The 18,202-nt window shown below is 47.8% G+C and overlaps 1 protein-coding gene across 1 annotated transcript in view; it reads left to right on the forward strand.

Annotated features, from left to right (window-relative positions):
- NT5DC3 (5'-nucleotidase domain containing 3) overlaps positions 1-16,648 on the forward strand; it is a 45,432-nt gene extending 28,784 nt beyond the window's left edge. Inside the window, exons 7-14 of the mRNA XM_037160485.2 lie at positions 1,045-1,105; positions 1,519-1,621; positions 1,763-1,864; positions 3,167-3,248; positions 4,258-4,344; positions 7,002-7,142; positions 10,493-10,557; positions 12,535-16,648. Coding sequence (XP_037016380.1) covers positions 1,045-1,105; positions 1,519-1,621; positions 1,763-1,864; positions 3,167-3,248; positions 4,258-4,344; positions 7,002-7,142; positions 10,493-10,557; positions 12,535-12,787 — 894 coding nt within the window. The 3' untranslated portion in view covers positions 12,788-16,648. The remainder of the gene's footprint in view (positions 1-1,044; positions 1,106-1,518; positions 1,622-1,762; positions 1,865-3,166; positions 3,249-4,257; positions 4,345-7,001; positions 7,143-10,492; positions 10,558-12,534) is intronic.
- The last annotated feature ends 1,554 nt before the right edge of the window (positions 16,649-18,202 follow it).

The following is an 18,202-nucleotide window of genomic DNA, read 5'->3' on the forward strand; positions in this document are numbered from 1 at the left end:
GAGAAAAGATGAATCACAGTTCCTCAACGTCAGTCTGGTGTTAGGTGAACTGAATTTAAATATTTAGTTTCTAGTGTCCTTTTCGCGCACACAACAAGTACTTCACGTTTAAGAAACTTTAAGAATCACTTGCAGTCATGTAGCCCTCTGCGTTCACGAGGAGAGTCGTCTATTTAAAAGTTCAGTTTTTACTTTCAGTGTTACAAGTTCACCAAGAGTGAACTTGTAGGCAGGGTCTTCCTGTGTTCAGGCATTGTTCTCCTGAGGGCCTTGTGCGTATTAACTGATTAAACCCTCACCATAGTGCCTTGAGATAGATACTGTTATTGTCACCCTCATTGTATAGATACACAGAGGCACAGAGAGGTTGGGTAACTTGCCCACAGTTAAACAGCTAATAAATAGCAGAGCCTAGATTTCAAGCCAGCTTTGGCTCCGGCTTGCTCTTCACCATTGCCTTCTGTCTATGTCACGTCGAAACAAGCCTGTGCTGGAAGGTGATCGAGGTTGAGTTTACAGCCCAGGGCACGCGCCCTGGTCAGAATTGCCCACCTGTTTGCTAAGGTTTATGGCCCAGTTTGTTCACACCCCAGTCCCCTGCTGCAGGTGCCTCCAGGGCTGCCACCTGTGTAGAGGACCTGCTCATTGTCACCCGAGAGTCGGGCTGTGCCTGCTCTTGGCACATGTGGGGCATCTTTTCCTACACGGCTGAGCCTGCTGTTGGGACCTAGGGAAGGCTGCAGAGATGAAGAGCACAGTGAGGCCCTTGGCCCAGAGGACCTGGACTCATTTATGATTCTGCAAATAAATGATGGTTTATTGTGTGGGGCTTTTTTCAGAATTATCCATACAGATTACTTCCTCCCAGTGACCCTATTGCAGACTGCATTGAAAACTGCCATTGTCACTTAAGTTCGCCCCACAGGGGTCACCTATGGTGCTTGGATTGCCAGGCTCCTAATGACAGACGATATCATGAATGCCATTGCACTTGTACTGTTGCTCAGCCTCACATGTTCACTGATTAAAAACGTGTCTTGACAGGATTCAATTCGAGACGTGCACATCAAAGGAATCATGTACCGAGCCATCGAAGCAGACATTGGTACGTACTCAGCTTTACCGTGAAGATTGTCTTAGGCCTGCCCTTGGCCATGGCACCGTGCGGGCATTTGACTTTCCTTGCTGGTGCTGAGCAGACGCCGCAGCACCTTTCTGAGTGCTGTGCCAGGACCCTGCATCCACGAGTCTCAGCGGTCTCCCTCCCCTTTGCCTTAGAATTTGACATAGTCCTCATTCCGAAGGAGAGGTGCTGGCAGCTGCAGCCCCTTAGTTTTTCCCCCTTAGATGGAGGAGGCAGGGTCTTGGCTACTGATGTGTCAGACGCCGACAGCCCAGCCTGACCCAGGCTTCCTTAAGACTCCCTCCTCTTCCCCCAGATGCCCTGTACAGCTCTGGTTGCAGGTTGAGTGACCGGACGCTGAATCCCTGTGTGGATTTTTTTTTTTTTGCTCTTAGAAAAGTACATCTGCTACGCTGAGCAGACCCGCGCAGTGTTGGCCAAACTGGCTGATCATGGCAAGAAGATGTTTCTCATCACCAACAGCCCCAGTAGCTTTGTGTAAGTTGCTCTGTGTTTCCTGGCTCCCTCGCTTCCAGCTCCCTGCTTGTATTGCATTTCACAGTTGGAATTTTGTGCGAAAAAGTTGTAAAAACAGTTTGCCCCTTCAGTGTTAGACTGACCTGGCTGACTATTGTTTAGGGACAAAGGGATGCGGTACATCGTGGGGAAGGACTGGAGGGACCTATTTGACGTGGTCATTGTTCAGGCCGAGAAGCCAAACTTCTTTAATGATAAGCGGAGGTGAGTATCCATCTTTCCAGGGGACCAGATCTTTCTTATTTGCTGCTGTGAAGACTTAAGATTCGGTGTGTCTTGGCGAAATTCCACTGGAAATCACAAGCATCTGACATTAAAGTTTTTGATTTTTAATTCTTCTCGCAAGTAATTGCAGGGTGGGTGAGATTCATGTATAAGACCTCAGACGTATGGAAATGGTTGTGGGGTGTGATTTTGGGAGGTGATTGTGTATGTGGGGTGGTTGTGTGTAAGGGTGGTGGTCCCAGCACAGCGCAGTCCCTCACTGCACCCATTTAATTTTGCCTTTGTTCTGGGTGCCTGGAATAAGAGCTGAATATCCACCTATATTCATCTCTGTGTTATTTTATAATGATGGAAGGTCAGCAATATCCATATGAGGGAATATTATGCAGCCATGAAAAGGATGCATTTGAAAAAAAAAGCAGTGAGCATGCATTATGACTGTAAAAAATGGTATATGAAGAATATGTGATCACATGGGAAATTTGTCACAACCTTACAGAAAAGAAGATATGACCAGTGTACACAAATGATTCTTATTTTATGTTCATTAGAAAGGGGAAAGGTACAGATGTGAAAAGACCATAGACATCTACTGAAATATACCTACGTGTTAGAATTGTGGGTGATTTTCCTTCTCTCCATTTGTTTTTTGCATTTCCAGTATTTTTTGTAGTGAGTTTCTATTTTTCTAATTGGAAAAACAATTAGAATAAGTGTTACCTTAAAAATCTATAGGCAAACAATCTCCTTGGCCTTTGGACTAGCACCCCCAGTGTGAGGAACAACTCTAGTATTTCCCATTTTCCATCATAAAATAGTGTGCTTGTCCTCTGATTGGCTTGGTATCTAGAGTGCCTGAATTTCAAGTACAAAGCTGGATAAATATACTAAGGCAGTATTTCCATAAGTTTGTGTATGTGTGTAACAGAGTTTGTTTTTGCAGAAAACCAATTTTTTGTACAAACTTGGCAAATCTGGGTTAAAGACAGTTTCTATAGAGGATGGCTTTTCATAGCCATCAGTAACTTTTTAAAAAGGGACATGTATAGGGCATAGTGTTCTCCAAGTGTATTTGACCCTGGAGTTCTTTGTCCACTGTGTGTCCTTGGCTGCTGGGCCTGCAGTTTGCGAGATGTGGCCCAGGGGCCGTGCTGGAGCTGGTTCCGGGCTCTCAGGCTGTGCAGCCCCTTTGTGTCCCCCATGAGTGACCCTGTGGTGTTCCACGCAGCACACGGCCCGCGCGGCCCCCCGTGTCATAACGCTTCCTGTCTCTGTTCTCAGACCTTTCCGAAAGGTGACCGAGAAAGGCGTCTTACTCTGGGATAGAATCCACAAGTTGCAGAAAGGCCAGATTTACAAGCAGGTACCTCATGAGCAGTTTATCCTTTTTGTGACTTTGCTTTGTGTGGTCAGCAGTGCTGACGACAGCTGCCGTTCCCGGAGGCTCACCCCTGCCGGGGCAGTTCTGAGTGCTCTGCTCTGGTGGACTGTTGACGGCTTGGTGGCAGAATTGAAGCCGACGTCAATGTCTGAATTAACGTACATTGCAGTTTCTTAAAGGAAAATGCAAAGCATTACTTCTTATGGTATATAACATTTAAGATGCTAGTAGCAAAGCTTAGACATTTTTTTTAAAGAAGCATTTAATCACATGGCATATTACTTGCCCAAATTAATAATTATTTCCTGGTGAGCTGTGTTTTATCTACAGTTTTAATATATTACATAGGGCTTGCAAATGTTTGAATAAATGATTGCATTGCTGACTCTTACTGTATAACTGAAAAACGTTTTTTCATTTTATTTTATTTTTTTTATGTGATACATTTCTGGTGGGTTTATAACAACTTTGGAATTAAGTGTATTTTCTAGGCCTTGAAAAAATTAGCTTTGATAACAGCCATTTGACTTCTAGGAAGTTAGCCTAAGAAAATGATTAAGATGTAGCTAACCACCTGCTATAAGAATGAAGTTACTTACAAAATAGATAATAAAGCAAATGAGAACAAAATACATGTCCGACATCAGGGAATTGGGTAGATGAGTCGTGGTGTACGTATCGGGACTGGAAATCACATGGCAGGTCAATATTTGACCTCAAAAGAGGGTCATAGCGTGAAGTGTGAACAGAGCATTGCAAAGAGGTATATACACTATGGTTCTTTTTTGAAAAGTACATTTGATGTACAAGAAAGGCCTGAAAGATTTCATATTAACATGCTTTTATGTTTATATTTTGATATTTAAAGTAAATTATAAAAGTGAGATAATTTTTTTTGAAGTTAAAAAAAAATTAATTATTTGGGGCCATGGGTTATACCCAGGTCTCTGCACTTGTCACAGATGTAATGTCTATCTATTCCTTATTGCAGGGCAATTTGTATGAGTTTTTGAAGCTGACCGGGTGGAGAGGATCCCGAGTGCTGTATTTCGGTGACCACATATACAGTGACCTGGCGGTGAGGGGGGGCCTTTGGTCCTAGTTCTTTGTTGGGGGACAGACGTGTTAGTCCCAGTCGTTAAGGGATTTCTCTTTCGGTGAAGACAATTTTTAGGCTTTCATAAAAATGAGGAGTAGGCCACTTTTTTTTTATGTCTCATGTTCTATAGAACAGATGGCTCAGTCATGAAAAAGATACATTTTGGGGGAACTGATGGAAGTTAGCAATTGACTCAAGAGTTTATCAGAAAAATCTTTGCATTTAAGTCATGGTAAGAAATAAATGTCAGCGTTCTCGCCTTTTCCTTTTATTAACGTGTTGGAAACACACAACTGCAGCGTAAGGCTCAGCGACCTCAGCCAGGGCTTCTGTTGCCAGCCCGGTGCTTCAGAAACCGGCCTTTCTAGGAAACAACTGTTAGGTGAAAACGAGGCTTTTCTTGCCCCTTGGAAGGACCAGCGGAGCACCGTGGCACTTCAGCTGTGTGATAAACCTGTAACTGGGACAACATCTAATTGGGGGCAGAGGGGGTCGATTCCAGCACCTGCGTGTAGTGACACCTTTCCCAGGTTACTCCTGCACACACCTGCGTAACCACATCTGCCCAGCGGGCTGACGTCTAGTGGAAGGAACCCTGGTTCAGAGTGAGAAGACCGAGGGTTTCCACCCCAGCTCTGCTGTTTATTAGCTGGGTGACCTTGAACACTTCCCTCAAGCCCTGGTGTCCTGTCTTCACCCCTGTAAGAGGGATGAAAGAAGATGATGTATATACACGTGCTTCAGTAAAGGAGAAATACGAAGTGCTACCAGCAGGGTGTCTTCATTCCCAGAATGTCAGGCCACGTGACGTGGCCTCCTGGGCACTTGCCTCTTGCTAAGTGGGGTCTTCAGGCCCCGAGGGGAGACTGTGTGCTGCCCCGATGTCCTGTGGGCGCACGGCCCTGGGAGGTGCCACCCACCACAGGCACACACGCACAGGTCTTCGCTGACTGAGAGGTGCTCCCGAAACGGTCATTCCTCAGGTGGGACCCCGAGGCATCGGTGTCACCTTGTTGGCAATGCACCTTCTCAGGCCTCACCCAGGACCCACTGAGTCAGCGCCTGTGGGGGCGGGGCCCAGCCACCTGTGTTTTGACCAGCTTTCCTACTAAAATTTGATATCTGGGTAATGCTGGCCTCAGATTGAGTTAGGAATTGCTTTTTCCTCTTCAGTTTCTGGAAGAGTTTGAGGGGGATTGATATTAATTCATCTTTAAATGTTTGATAGAATTCACCAGTGAAGACATCTAGTTTGGGCTCTCCATGGTTGGAAGTTTTTTGGTTATGAATTTGAGCCTCCTGACCACCTAGAGGTCTGCTCAGACCTTTTATTTCTCTGTGATCCGGTCTGGGCAGGCTGCGTGTTTCTAGGAATGTGTGCAGTTCATCCGGGGTCGGCTCACAGCCTGCCCTTTAACCCTGTTTACTTCTGCTGAATTGGTGGTAATGGCGCCACTTACATTTCTGATTTTATGAAATTGAGTTTCCTCTCTCTGTTCTTAATCAAGGTAAAGATTTGTCAATTTTGTGGACCTTTTTAAAGAACCAACTCTTTGTTTTGATGATTTTTTTTCCTATTCTCTATCTCTCATCTAATTTGTATTTTTTTCTTTGCTAGCTTTCAGTTTAGTTTTGCCGGTTCCTTAAGGTATAAAGTCAGGTTGGTTTGAGACCTTTCGATTTTAAGGTCAGAGTTTGTAGCTGGAAATCTCGCCCTCGGCCCTGTATTTGCAGCATCCCCTAGTCTGGTGTGTTGCGTTCGCATTTCGGTTTGTCTCAAGGTGTTTTCTAATTTCCCTCATGATCTCTTCTTTGACCCATCGGTGAAGAGTGTGTTGTTCAATATCCACATATTCGTGAGTTTTCCAGATTTTTTCTTCTGTTGAGTTCTAGTTTCATTTCTTATGAGCAGAAAAGATACCTCATATGACCTCAATATTTTAAAATTTTTTTAGGTCCCCCCACATTGTGTGTTTACTTTCTTGAGGGCAGGGATGTGTCTGTTTTTGTTCATTGTTTTATCTTCAGTATCTAGAACAGGGCCTGGCAGATGGTATATGATAAATGTTTGCCAAATGAGAGAAAGACTGACCTTTTAGTACAGTGATTGTGTGTCTTAGATTTCCTAGGGCATGGTTGACACATGATAGTCCTATTGTCAAGTCCTGGGGCTATCATACTTGAATGAAGAATGTGGTTGTGTGTGTTTATGTTGTATGACCATTCCAAGTTTGATATGCTGTGGTTCCCCCGGCCTGGCACACAGGGGGAGCTCCCAGCCATCTGTGGGTGAATTGAGTGAAGACCTTCAGTAGCACCTCGGTCCAGCCTCTTTCTGCCCGTGACCTAACTGTTGCTTTGCAGGCCATGGTTAATGATCCCAGACCCTGTGATTCTGCAAGGACTGTGACTCACAGCAGTTATTTCCAGAACAGAAATTTCCTTGGGGTGAAATGATCAAAGCCTTGGGCTAACTTGGTTTTCATTAAATGTAATTGATTGAATTTGGCTTGGTTAATAACTGACCATTGCATTAAAAAGTAATTCAATGAATGCCTGTTGTGGCTGGGTAAGGAAGTGAAACGGTTTAAATTCTGTTGACATTAATGTTGACTCTCTGTGATCTTGGCAATCAGGATTTGACCCTGAAGCATGGCTGGCGAACGGGAGCCATCATCCCCGAGTTGCGGTCTGAGCTCAGAATCATGAACACGGAGCAGTATATCCAAACCATGACCTGGCTGCAGACTCTGACCGGGCTGTTGGAGCAAATGCAGGTTTGGAATCTTTTTCTCTCCTTTATCTTTAGCCTGAAGTTAGTCCACTGGTCAAAGTTAATTTAAGTATTATTTAATTGTGGTTATAAAGTAGGAGGCATAAGTCATCCTGCAGAATAACTACTGGGATTATTTTGCCCTTAGAGTTTTGCCAATTTCCCTGAAGAGACCTTTGAAAATGCCCCCAGAGCCATTTGGAGAAAGAGCTTCATGGGGCCTGTGTACAGGTGTCTATGTCCCTCTGGCAGGTCCCCCGTCCTCACCTTCCCACTAAAGCCCTGTTGGGGGATGTCCTGTGGGGCAGTGGGATTCGAGAAGCTCTGCCACCATTTGGGTCTAGTCCTGGTCCTGCCTTTAGCCTGCAGTGGTCTTCCCTGTTCTGGGTCTCAGTTTCCCCTTCTGTAAAATGGAGCATCCTGTGCAACGAACACTTGGGGCTAGGCGCCATGGCTTCCTGGAAAGTCTCAAAGCAAGAGTCAGGGTCCCTGTGTGCAGTCTGCATTTGGTTTTGAAGGTGACACTGACAATGAGCTGGCTCACTGGAGAGCAGTAGCGGATTTTTCCTTCCCATAGGTCATGTGGCAGGTTTCCTGGCCCGTGAAGATGCCCCTCTGTGGCAGCTGTGACCACCTGTCCAGTCTCATGAGGCACCTTGTTTTCTCACTTGGTTCAGCTGCCCGGGCCTGCAGCCATCTCAGCACATGCGCTGACTCTTTCAGGATAAGGGGCACGGATGCCCACTCTCTGTGCTAAAGCAGCTTCTGCTCATGGCCTGCCAGCTCCCTCTGGACATGGCCAGGGAAGTGCCTTGCCTGGCAAAGCTGGCAGCCTGCGTGGAGGTGGCTGGCAGTGAGCTCCGGCAGAGCTGCGAGGGCTGGCAGGCCAGGTGCTCACCCCAGGGCGCTCACATTGCAGAGCACGGGGCATGCACGCCCCCCCGTCTGGCTTCCATGTGCTCAGCACCTTTGGTTCTTGGCTCTTCTCTGACAAGGATTTGTCCTATTTCCTCACCATGCTGGTCTGTGAGATGATTTTCTAAAAATAAAAGGCATCGATTCTGGGTTAATAAAGCCTGGGGTCTGTGCACAGGTCATACAGGAATTATAGTTACTCTTTATATGTACGCACACGCAACCATATACAGGCTCTGGCAGAAGTACCGCCATTGAATGTGAGGTTGGCGGGACATGTGAATGTCTTACACAAGATGGACAGCAATTTGAACATTTCACCCAAAATATATTGTGTGCTTTAGTATGATACAATTGTGTTTCCAAATTACATGCTTATGATTTTATAATAAAAGATTTGGTATAGACTACCAGCTCAAAAAAGAAACGTTATTTGTGCTAGACCCTGTATATGTATGTATATGTATGTGTATATTTATGCGTATGTATGTTTGTGCATGAGCATACATATGTGCATATGTATATACATGTATAAATATATTACATGTGACACCCTACAGATTTTTTTATCTCACCACATCCTTTGTAGAGTTGAAATTCTGGAGTAATTTGTTGATTAAAATGCCAAAGCTCATTAAAACTAGGCTCACAAAACCATCCACATCCCCATGAGTGCCGGGCCAGTCTCCGGGTACTTCACTAACACACAGCGAGGAGTGTCAGCGTCACTGCTTCCTGGCGGTGCGGGCGGTGTGCAGGGAACCCACACTGCAAGCTCAGGGCTTTGTCGGCGGGGCCGAGGCGCTGAGCTGGCGAGCGGGGCAGACGGGTGAACAGAAGGCCCTTGGGTCCCATGTCAGAAGCAGATGGTTTTCTTGTTTGGTCTTTTTCCCGGGGTCCCACGGCTGCCCCGTGACCGTGAATTGCAGGGAGCCACCTGTCCCCTGTGATCACGAGCGCCTCTGACTCTGGCTGGGCGTTTGTTTCAGTTCAGCCACAGGAGCCTTGTGGAGAGACGGGTGAGATGCCATTGTCAGGTTGCGGGCAGTTGCCGTTTTCTGGGTGCTTTTTGCTCCTATTTCAGCTCAGCTAGAGAATTCTCTCCTTTTCCACCTGGTTGAGGGCCTCTACCTTTTCTTTCTTTTGCCTCTTACAAAAAACATTTTTTTCCTTAAATATATTAAAAGATAATACAATATTAAGGAAGCCAGTTTAAAACAGATGATAGTCTTATTACCCTTGCACAAATTAAGAAAAATTTCTATGTTAATTTCTTAATATATACACAGATTTTTACATGCTCCCCAAACTGCTATTTCTCCTTAATATTTTTATGTTGATGCATGTATGTAATATATGTAATCTGTAGTCTGTGTTGATTATATGTTTATGTAGGTCATACATGTGTGCAATGGATACGTACTGAGGTCTGTCCAGAAACAGTCCAGCCATTGTTAATATCATGAGAACGGTTTGTATGACACGTAACCTGGCAGCCCAGGAGCGTGGACTGGAATGCGCGTGCGTGAACAATGACAACTGCACTGTCCTAGTCAGTGGGGGTGGTAGATGCCATTGAGCGAGCATGTGTGCTGTGTGGCCGTCACATTGAAAATGATTGAGTGAGTAGAGCAATGAATCCGCATCAAATTTTGCGTTGAGCTTTAACATTCTTCATGGAAACTATTCCAACGATTGAGAAGGCTTTAGGAGATGATGTAATGAGTACAGCTGAGGGCAACTGGTGATTGGCAGCTTCATCACAACAATGCACCCACTCATGCATCACGTCTCATGCAGAATTTTTTGGTGAAACATCAAATCACCCAGGTCACTCAGCCCACCTTCAGCCCAGATTTGGCGCCCTGCGACTTCTGGCTTTTCCAAAAACTAAAATCACTTTGAAACAGAAGAGATTTCAGACCATTGATGAGATTCAGGAAAATATAGTGAGGCAGCTGATGTTGCCTAGGAGAACTGTGTGAGGTCCCAAGGTGCCTACTTTGAAGGGGACTGAGGCATCATTGTCCCATGTACAATATTTCTTGTATCTTCCTCAGTAAATGTCTCTATTTTTCATATTATACAGCTGGATACTTTATGGACAGACCTCATGATTTATGTGGATATGTATTATGTATATACATAACCTTTAACACTACTTTAATATCTCCAGTTTAATAGTGACTTGTGTAATACCTTCCTAATACTCCATTTAATTTGTTAAACCATATTTCTCTTGTTGGACATTTCAAAACTATTTGGGTAGAGAAGAGAGGGTTGCAACGGGGAAATCTGAATGTGTATTTGTCATGCAAGTGCCTGTTTCTTAGACTTGAATAAAATTCCTCCAAGAAAAGCTGCCTGTTAAAAAATTCTCATTACCTAAGGAGTTTATTTGCATGCAGAACATTCTTGGTAATTAGCTGTGTCCTGCAGGTTCACAGAGACGCCGAGTCCCAGCTGGTGTTGCAGGAGTGGAAGAAGGAGAGGAAGGAGATGAGGTAAGGGCAGCCCGTTGGGGAAGTAGGGAGTCCCCCCCCCCGTCTGCATGTGCTCAGCCCACACACCACACACGCCCACACACACTTCCAAACATCCTTTTTTAGCTCCCAGGTATGACTGTGGCCACCCCAGTATCCAGAACCACCCACCTGCTGCCAGTGAGTGACGTGTGACATTTCCTTGAGGCAGCAGTGACCTCCCTCTTACCTCTTGCCCTTACATTTGCTTCTGTTTTGAAAATCAAACAGATGTGCTCTCATTTCTCTGACCTAAACAGCCATGCACATCCTATCTCGGTGCCACATGCGCTGCCAGGCCCTGTCTGATTTGAAAGCCGTGGGAGAAGGAACCGTTCCTTCTCACCCCAGCCTGCCTGCCTTTCCCATTCAGGCAGCTGGTGGCCCACTTGTTGGTAACGCTGCCACACAGCGGGGCTCCTGGGGCAGGATTGGAGGTGGGCCCCAAACCACAACGAGTTCCTGGGGCTCTTCCAGCCCTGGTGCTTATTTGTCACCACGGCTGTTCCAGGAGTGTGCCCGCTGTCAGGAGAGTTTGGTGCGTCTTGAGGGAACGGTGGTTCAAGGGGCCCTGGGCAGTGTGCCTTGCTGAGAGGACACTGCTCATGGGGTCATTTCTGCCCTTGTGCCTGGCCTCCCCTGCCCCGGGCCCAGTGTCTCCAAGGTGTGGAAGGAGGGTCACTGCCAGGGTTCTGGCCACTGAGCAGGGCATGGAGAGGGGACAGAGCCCCTCCCTCTGGCAGAAGCTGCGGAGGTACTGCCTCCCTCCTCCCTCCTCCTCCTGCTCAGGGCCTTGGCTGTCGGGTGCTTGTTCTAACTTGGTTGTCACTAATGCTGGTATAAAAAGGTTGGGTGAGAGGGTGATCGGCAGATAATGTGATTTGACTCGGGGCCACTTGCCCCTGAAGGCCGTACCGCACCCAGCAATACACTCCAGGGACCTCGGATTATTAGATAAAGGGACCATTCCGCCCAGCAGAGAATTTTGTTTTGACTTTGACAATTGACTTTGTCAATTTTGTTTTGATAGTTTCTAACAATTTCATATCTCAGTGAGGTTTTTTGGTAAAGGTTTAAATACCACTTATGTCACTCCACACACAGACCTGAGTACTTTTACTTCTCTGTGTTTTGGTCGTCAGCATCCACTGCCATTGTTTGATGACACAACTGCTACCAGCTGGTGGCTTTTGTCACACGGGTGCATGAATGATGATGTGTTTTTCTGGGTTTGTAAACGATTAACAATCATACAGTTTTCAGCCATTTTGCTGGAATATTCTCTGCCCAGGGGTCCTAGCCATCAGATGGCACGCATATTCTGTGTGTGTGACGGGGTTTGATTTACACACAGATACACGTGTGCACACCTGCAGGGGCCTTGAGCCTGGGTGCTGAGCCTTGCAGAATGCTTGTGATCCGGGCTTCCCCGAGGCTGTGTGGCATTTGAAGCTGAGTAGTGGATGGTGGAGGTTAATTTACATCACTATAAAAAATCCTTAGTTTCTCAGCTATCAAAGTGCTTTACAGTTTACAGTGTGCTCTGTTTTTCTTGCCTTACTTAGTTTTCACTATAACCTTACAGACAGGGGGCCTTGATCCCGTTCTGTACTTGAGGCAAGTTTGGAGACTGTGAGAACACTCCATCTGTCTGTGCTTTCAGGAGCAGCTCCGCTTCTCTGTTTGAAAGTGTGGTGTGCAGACTTAGAGGGACACGCACACTGGAACTGGAGCCTCAGACTCTGCTTTCTGAGGCCCCGGTGGGCGGTGGGATCAGTCATTTGGTGGGATGGGTGGACAGATTGTTTTTCTGACAAGAGGTTGATGCTACTTCTAGGCTCATTTTTCTCCCGAAGTGAGTCCTGCCAAAATGAAAAAGTGATTTTAGTTTCAGTAACTTTGACCAAACAGACTGTTTTGAATCACTCTCTGCCACGCCCCTCTTTTCTGATCCTTCAGAGAGATGACCAAAAGTTTCTTCAACGCCCAGTTTGGAAGCTTGTTCCGCACAGACCAGAACCCGACCTACTTCCTGAGGCGGCTGTCGCGATTCGCCGACATCTACATGGCGTCTCTGAGCTGCCTGCTGAACTACGACGTCAGCCACACGTTCTACCCCCGGAGGACTCCGCTGCAGCACGAGCTTCCTGCGTGGTCTGATAGGCCCCACACCTGCCGGCTGCCCCTCCTGCAGGAGGCCCAGGCCAAGTAACCCGGTGCTCACCTGTGGACACAGCCAGAAACAGCCCCGGCCCCAGCTTGGGTGGACGCCACGGGGTTGACTTTGTGTGGATATGAGTGTTGCTTTTGGAAAAGACACAGATACGCCTTTTGATATTTATTTCATACCTTCTGGAGAATACCACCCAGGTTGTTAAGACAAAAGCCAGCAGCGCACCAGCCCCACCTTCCTGCATGCGTCGGGCTGAACGGCTAGTGGCACGTGGAAATTCTGCGATCAGTCTTCTCGTTGACCGGGGCACTGTAACTGGTGCAGGTGTTCGGGGACCGGTGACTCTTCCCGATGCCATCTCCGTATTCCAGCAGGCGGAGTTTCGAAACCCTTCCTGACCCCGCCCTGGACAACCTACTGAACATTCGCAGAATGGAGCGGCACAGGGGCGTGCAGCGATCCACTGCCCGCAGAAAGCTGGTGGTTTAGTGAGCTCTGCGGCAGCAAACGCGGCAGTGCGTGGCAGAGGCGATCCCCACGCAGCGGCCAGTCCCCCGGCCTTTCGGTCGCAGGGCTTTGGCGTTCTGGTGCGTCACTTGGGAGAGAAAAGAGCAAGAGAAGGGACAAGTCCTTAGGGATCGTCCTCAGTATCTGCTTCCTGTGTCCTGCCCCATGCTGGGAAGGACAGATGGTGCCACAAGTGATGGGCGGGTTTGCTCTTTTCCCCAGAGGAGGAGAGAAGACCTTCTGGTTACATTTCCGGCCAGCAGAGCTCACTTAGTAGAATAAGGCTGTGAGCAACAAGCAGGTCGGAGCCGATGCTTGGTGGTGGGTGCCCTGGGAATGCCACCCGAGTGTCGGTTTGATGCGCTTACTGGAGGACAGAAAATGAAACAGAAAAAAAAACTCCTTATATTGAAACGCCACACCAGGCCCCTCACTGGGTTGTGTCGGTATTACCAGAAACCAGAAACCACCCTTTTCTGAGGAGGCAGCGAACACGGCCGCCTCGCTCGAGACTTGTTGGCGAGGTGCGGGCTTGCGTTCAACCCTCTCCGCTTAGCCATCCCCCACCCTCTGCGCCCCCAGCTTCCTTTCCTGCCCTGTTCGTGTGGCTGTTGGGGAGTCTGGGGGTGGTTTCTTCAGGTGTCTGTGTTTAAGTTGGGGGAGGATAAAGGGCATTGAAACTGTGAGGAAAGGGTTAGAAATGACTTAGCTCACTATTTCTCACAGCTGTCTAAGGACAACGCAGGTGACCTCCATTCGTAAACCTGATGCGTGGCAGGTACAGGAAGGGGGCTTGGGGGGCGTGCTTGCTAATTGAGCATTCTTATTGCAGTAATGTATCTGTTTGAACCGGCTCTTGACAAAATGCTAGCTTGGCGTCCCACGGCTGCTCGCAGAATACAGGTATTAAATGGGTTCCGTAGCACTCTCTGTAATGCCACTTGGTGTGACGGGGTTTCACTTGTGATATTGTCTTGTATTTAACTACACTGCTGAAGGTGGCCCGTTAGACCCAGGAAGCCCAGTTAGTTGGGCCCCTTTTTTTCTGCTAAGTTTTGTGGCAAACACAGTGGTTCGTTCTTTTGGGGGGAAGGAATAGGCTTTTGTTTATTGTTCGTTAGCTCCTAGGTGGTTTAAGCACCAGAGGTCATTGGAGACTGGCATTTATGGGGGGCAGGTGGGCGCCCAGATCTGCTCAGTGTTGGGGTCCCCGAAGGACACGCTGGTGCTCTGGGCTTCTGCTTTGGAGACACTGAGCGAGGAAATAGTGATTTAAAGTTTTTTCTTAGTTTTTATCTAATCAGATATTCATCGAATGTCTCCTAGCTGCCAGTTGCAGGGTGTTTTGTTTATTTTGTTTATTCAAGAATGAAGTAGACCGTTTTTAAAATTTGCTTTCATGGAGGCCCAGGGTAGGGGAGCCAGGCCTTGGGGAGGGGGGGGGGAGAAATACATTTTCTGGGGATGAATAATGAATTTCGCCGTTTATTACTGGTTAAGGCTGTGTCTGTGAGGCCACATGCCCCTGTCTCGGTAGGGCCCTGGGAACGCGTGCCCGGCGGGCGGCAGGCCTGCGCCCGGCCAGCAGCTCAGGTGTGGCAGCCGCCTCCACGTGAGGCACTGTCCACACTCAGTCATTGGGCGACTCCACTGGGACTTGGCATGTTGCTCCGGGCATTTTGTTCTTTCCGGTTTGTCCTCTCAGGCACAGTCCGGTGGGTGAGGCTGTTGGTGCAGGGGCAGTGAGTCTGTCTTCCACCCTTCAAAATGGCAATTTGGAACAGAATAAAATCAGTTTGCACATTTAAAAATATTTTCCACTTTTAGCATCAGTCAGATGAATTTTCTCAGAATCACGGGAACGAAAATTTATAGTTCAAGGGCAGGTCGTGCCAGCTGAACACGAGGCGCGAGGTGCCCGCAGCCAGTCGTCTTGGGTGGGACCTGTGCGGTCGGGTCTCCGGAGTTGCTTTTGTAGGTGGAAGCTGGCTTTTTAACTATTTAGGAGCTTGTCTCAGAGTCTCACTTTTCCTCCTGACGTAGTCCGCCGTCAATGCCACGTGACATAAACCACCTGCTGCTGATTCGGGCACATCTCAGACTAAATTGCTAGTTGCTTTGAATGCGTTGGGCCTCTTCATTATCGCAAAGGAGAAATGGAAAGCAGTCTTTCCACCCAGCTAATTGAGCTTTGGGTGAACCAAGTGAGTTTTCCTCCCCGAAGGCCTTTGAATCAGCCGAGAGCTGGGCTCGGTATTGGAATTGAATTCCACTCTGCCGAACACTGGTTTGTTGCCAAAGACCCACTTGGGGGCTCTTGTCTGCAGTGCTCTAAGACTAAATTTGGCCGGAGGCAGGGGTCCTTGATTGCTCTATTCAACTACGAGGGAGCCTCTGTTCTGCCCTCTTATTATCAATTTCCTCTTGTACCAATTTCCTTGTTTCTTTTCTTTTATTTGCCTTAGCATTTGGGAGCTTGGCTCCAAGGTCAGTTAACCTCGAATATCCTAGTGGCTTAAGGAAAGAAAAGGGAGTGAAGTTTCTTTGATGTGGGGGTGAGGGTGGGGGTGTCCATGAACTTTTCCTGTACAGGGCCAGATAGTAAATATTCTTGGCTTTGCAGGCCATGTTCTGCCACCATTACTGTAGGAATGGGCACAGCTGTGTTTCATTACAGCTTGATGTATAAAAACAGGCTGCAGGCTGCATTTGGCCCTTGGCGTAGTTTGCAGCCTCTACTCAAATGGCAAAAAAGCATGTCAGTGAGCAGCCTAATCATGGGGCAGACAGTAGGGAGGAGTTCCATAGGTCAGTGCACCCTATTTCCCCTAGGAGATACTCTCCGGGCATAGTTACTTATATGGCCAGTGTGTGTTTCCAGCACGTGGCATGGCCGTGTGTAATGGAGCTGCCAGGTTCAGGCACCAGTTGAATATACCTCTTATTTTAGTTGTTTGTGACTGCGCTCATCATGGGTGATAGGCTTGGGCTGCGGAGCCCTCTGGGGGCGTGTCCTGAAAAGCCCTGCCTCCACCGGCTGAGGTCACGCCCCTCCTCTGAGCAGCTCCCTTCCCTTCCCAGGCGTGGACCCCAAGAACACACCCCATAAACTTGCATGTGCACCTGCATCCCAGCGGCACTCACTTTCTGGGGAACCATCCTGCCCCGGTGCTTCTGTGCTTTTCTCTGGCTGCAGGAGTGAACTTGGACTTGGGAAACTGTTTTCTCACTGTAGCAGAATGACAGATGGTGCCCGTGGGAGAGCAGGCACAGTAAATGCGAACTAGGTAGACCTCCTATTTATTCTGAATGTGAGTTTGCTATTTATTTGAAGTGTTTGATTTTGTTATATGATATTGAATTTGTTGCCAAATAAAAGAATTGTCTCATCCAGTTCATTGTAAGTCACTGGTTTTTGTGTGCCTAAGTTGGTGGCAAAGCCATCATATCTAATATAACAAAAAAAGAATATCCCTGCGGGAGGGGGGAAGTTGGAGTTCAGTTCCCACCACTCTTATCCCTGCACGCCCATCCAAGCACACTTCGCACGTCTTCAGAGCTTGAAGACTGTGCAGTTAAGCCACAGACGGAAAACCGGCGTGAAGTTAGCTGTAGGCGCCCTCCCTGGAATTTCTTTTCTCCCACAGACAGTTCCCTCCTTGAGAACAGGGCGAGGATGGGGAACCACATGTTCGTCTGCCATTAAATTACCGGGACAGCTGGAAATTGGAAGCAGTGTTCTAAGGGAAGAAAATACTGAATAATACTGAATTAGGAGTGCTATGAAGTCAGATCACTATTGGGTTTTGGATGCATTTAAATATTTTGAAGAGGTTTTCTGTTTTTTCCCAACACCTGTTTAAACATGTGTGTTTGTATTTGAACACTGTGGTATCCTTCCCCTCTCCCTCTGCCAGGACCTTGCTCACATTCGCTGCCCCATGGGTAGCCTGCTGTTTGTCCTGCCAGTCACTGGCCTTTGGGTGCCTGTGATGGTGGTGTTGGAGGACCCAGAGCAAACCTGTGCCACGTTCTTCCTGGGGAGCGACTGACTTCCTGGAAGGGCGGCTTCCCTCCCACCATGGCATGTCGCCCTAGAGGAGATGGCTCTTCCTTTGCCTGGAACTGGAACTTCTTCCCTTTGCTGGAGTTGTGGAAGCTTACAGGACACTCTGGGGTTTCCAGAACTTTGGACTTGACGTAGCAAAACCCCCGATGATGGGGGACAAAGTTATGCGGGCCGTGAGGTCAACAGAGAGGAGTCCGAGAGCTGCCCAGCCCGGCCTTCCATTTCTCCGTGCCCGCAGAGATTCCCATGCCCTGCCAGTCCTGCCCCCACCCCGGGGCAGTTTGGAGATGTGTGGTGGGTGGGTTGGAGGGTGTTTGGCTGTCAGTCATGGGGGCACTTCAGGCACTGTGGGGGTGGGAACCTGGTGTCGAGGACAATCTGCACAGCGTTGAGAGTCCTGCACATCACCCCTAAAATTCCAGAGCGTTGTCATCACCGAAAAATAAATCCCACACCTCAAGGCAGCTAGTCCCATTCTGCCCTTCTCCAGTCCCCGGTTACCACGAATTAATCTACCTTCTGTGTCTGAACTTGCCTATTCTGGAAATTGTGTGTGCATGGAATTGTGCTGTATGTGGTCTCGTGTGTTCTAGGTTCATCCATGTCGTTGCATGTTTGAGCACTTAGGTCCCTTAAGTGCTCTTTAGGTCCCTTTTTGGGTAGAATGGCATTTCATTCTTGGATATGCCACAGTTTGGTTGTCCGTTCATAAGCTGATGGGCATTTGCGTTGCTTCTATTTTTTTGTGCTATTGGGAATAACGCTTCTCTGAACATGATTTATGTGTGTATATGGACATATTTTCATCTCTCTTGGATATATATGTATACCTTGGAGGCTCTCACGGTATCTCTGGGTTTGACTTTCAGAGGAACCGG

This window comes from Artibeus jamaicensis, unplaced genomic scaffold (assembly GCF_021234435.1).
Source record: "Artibeus jamaicensis isolate MK-2021 breed Jamaican fruit bat unplaced genomic scaffold, CSHL_Jam_final contig_233, whole genome shotgun sequence".
NCBI classification, from domain to species: domain Eukaryota; kingdom Metazoa; phylum Chordata; class Mammalia; order Chiroptera; family Phyllostomidae; genus Artibeus; species Artibeus jamaicensis.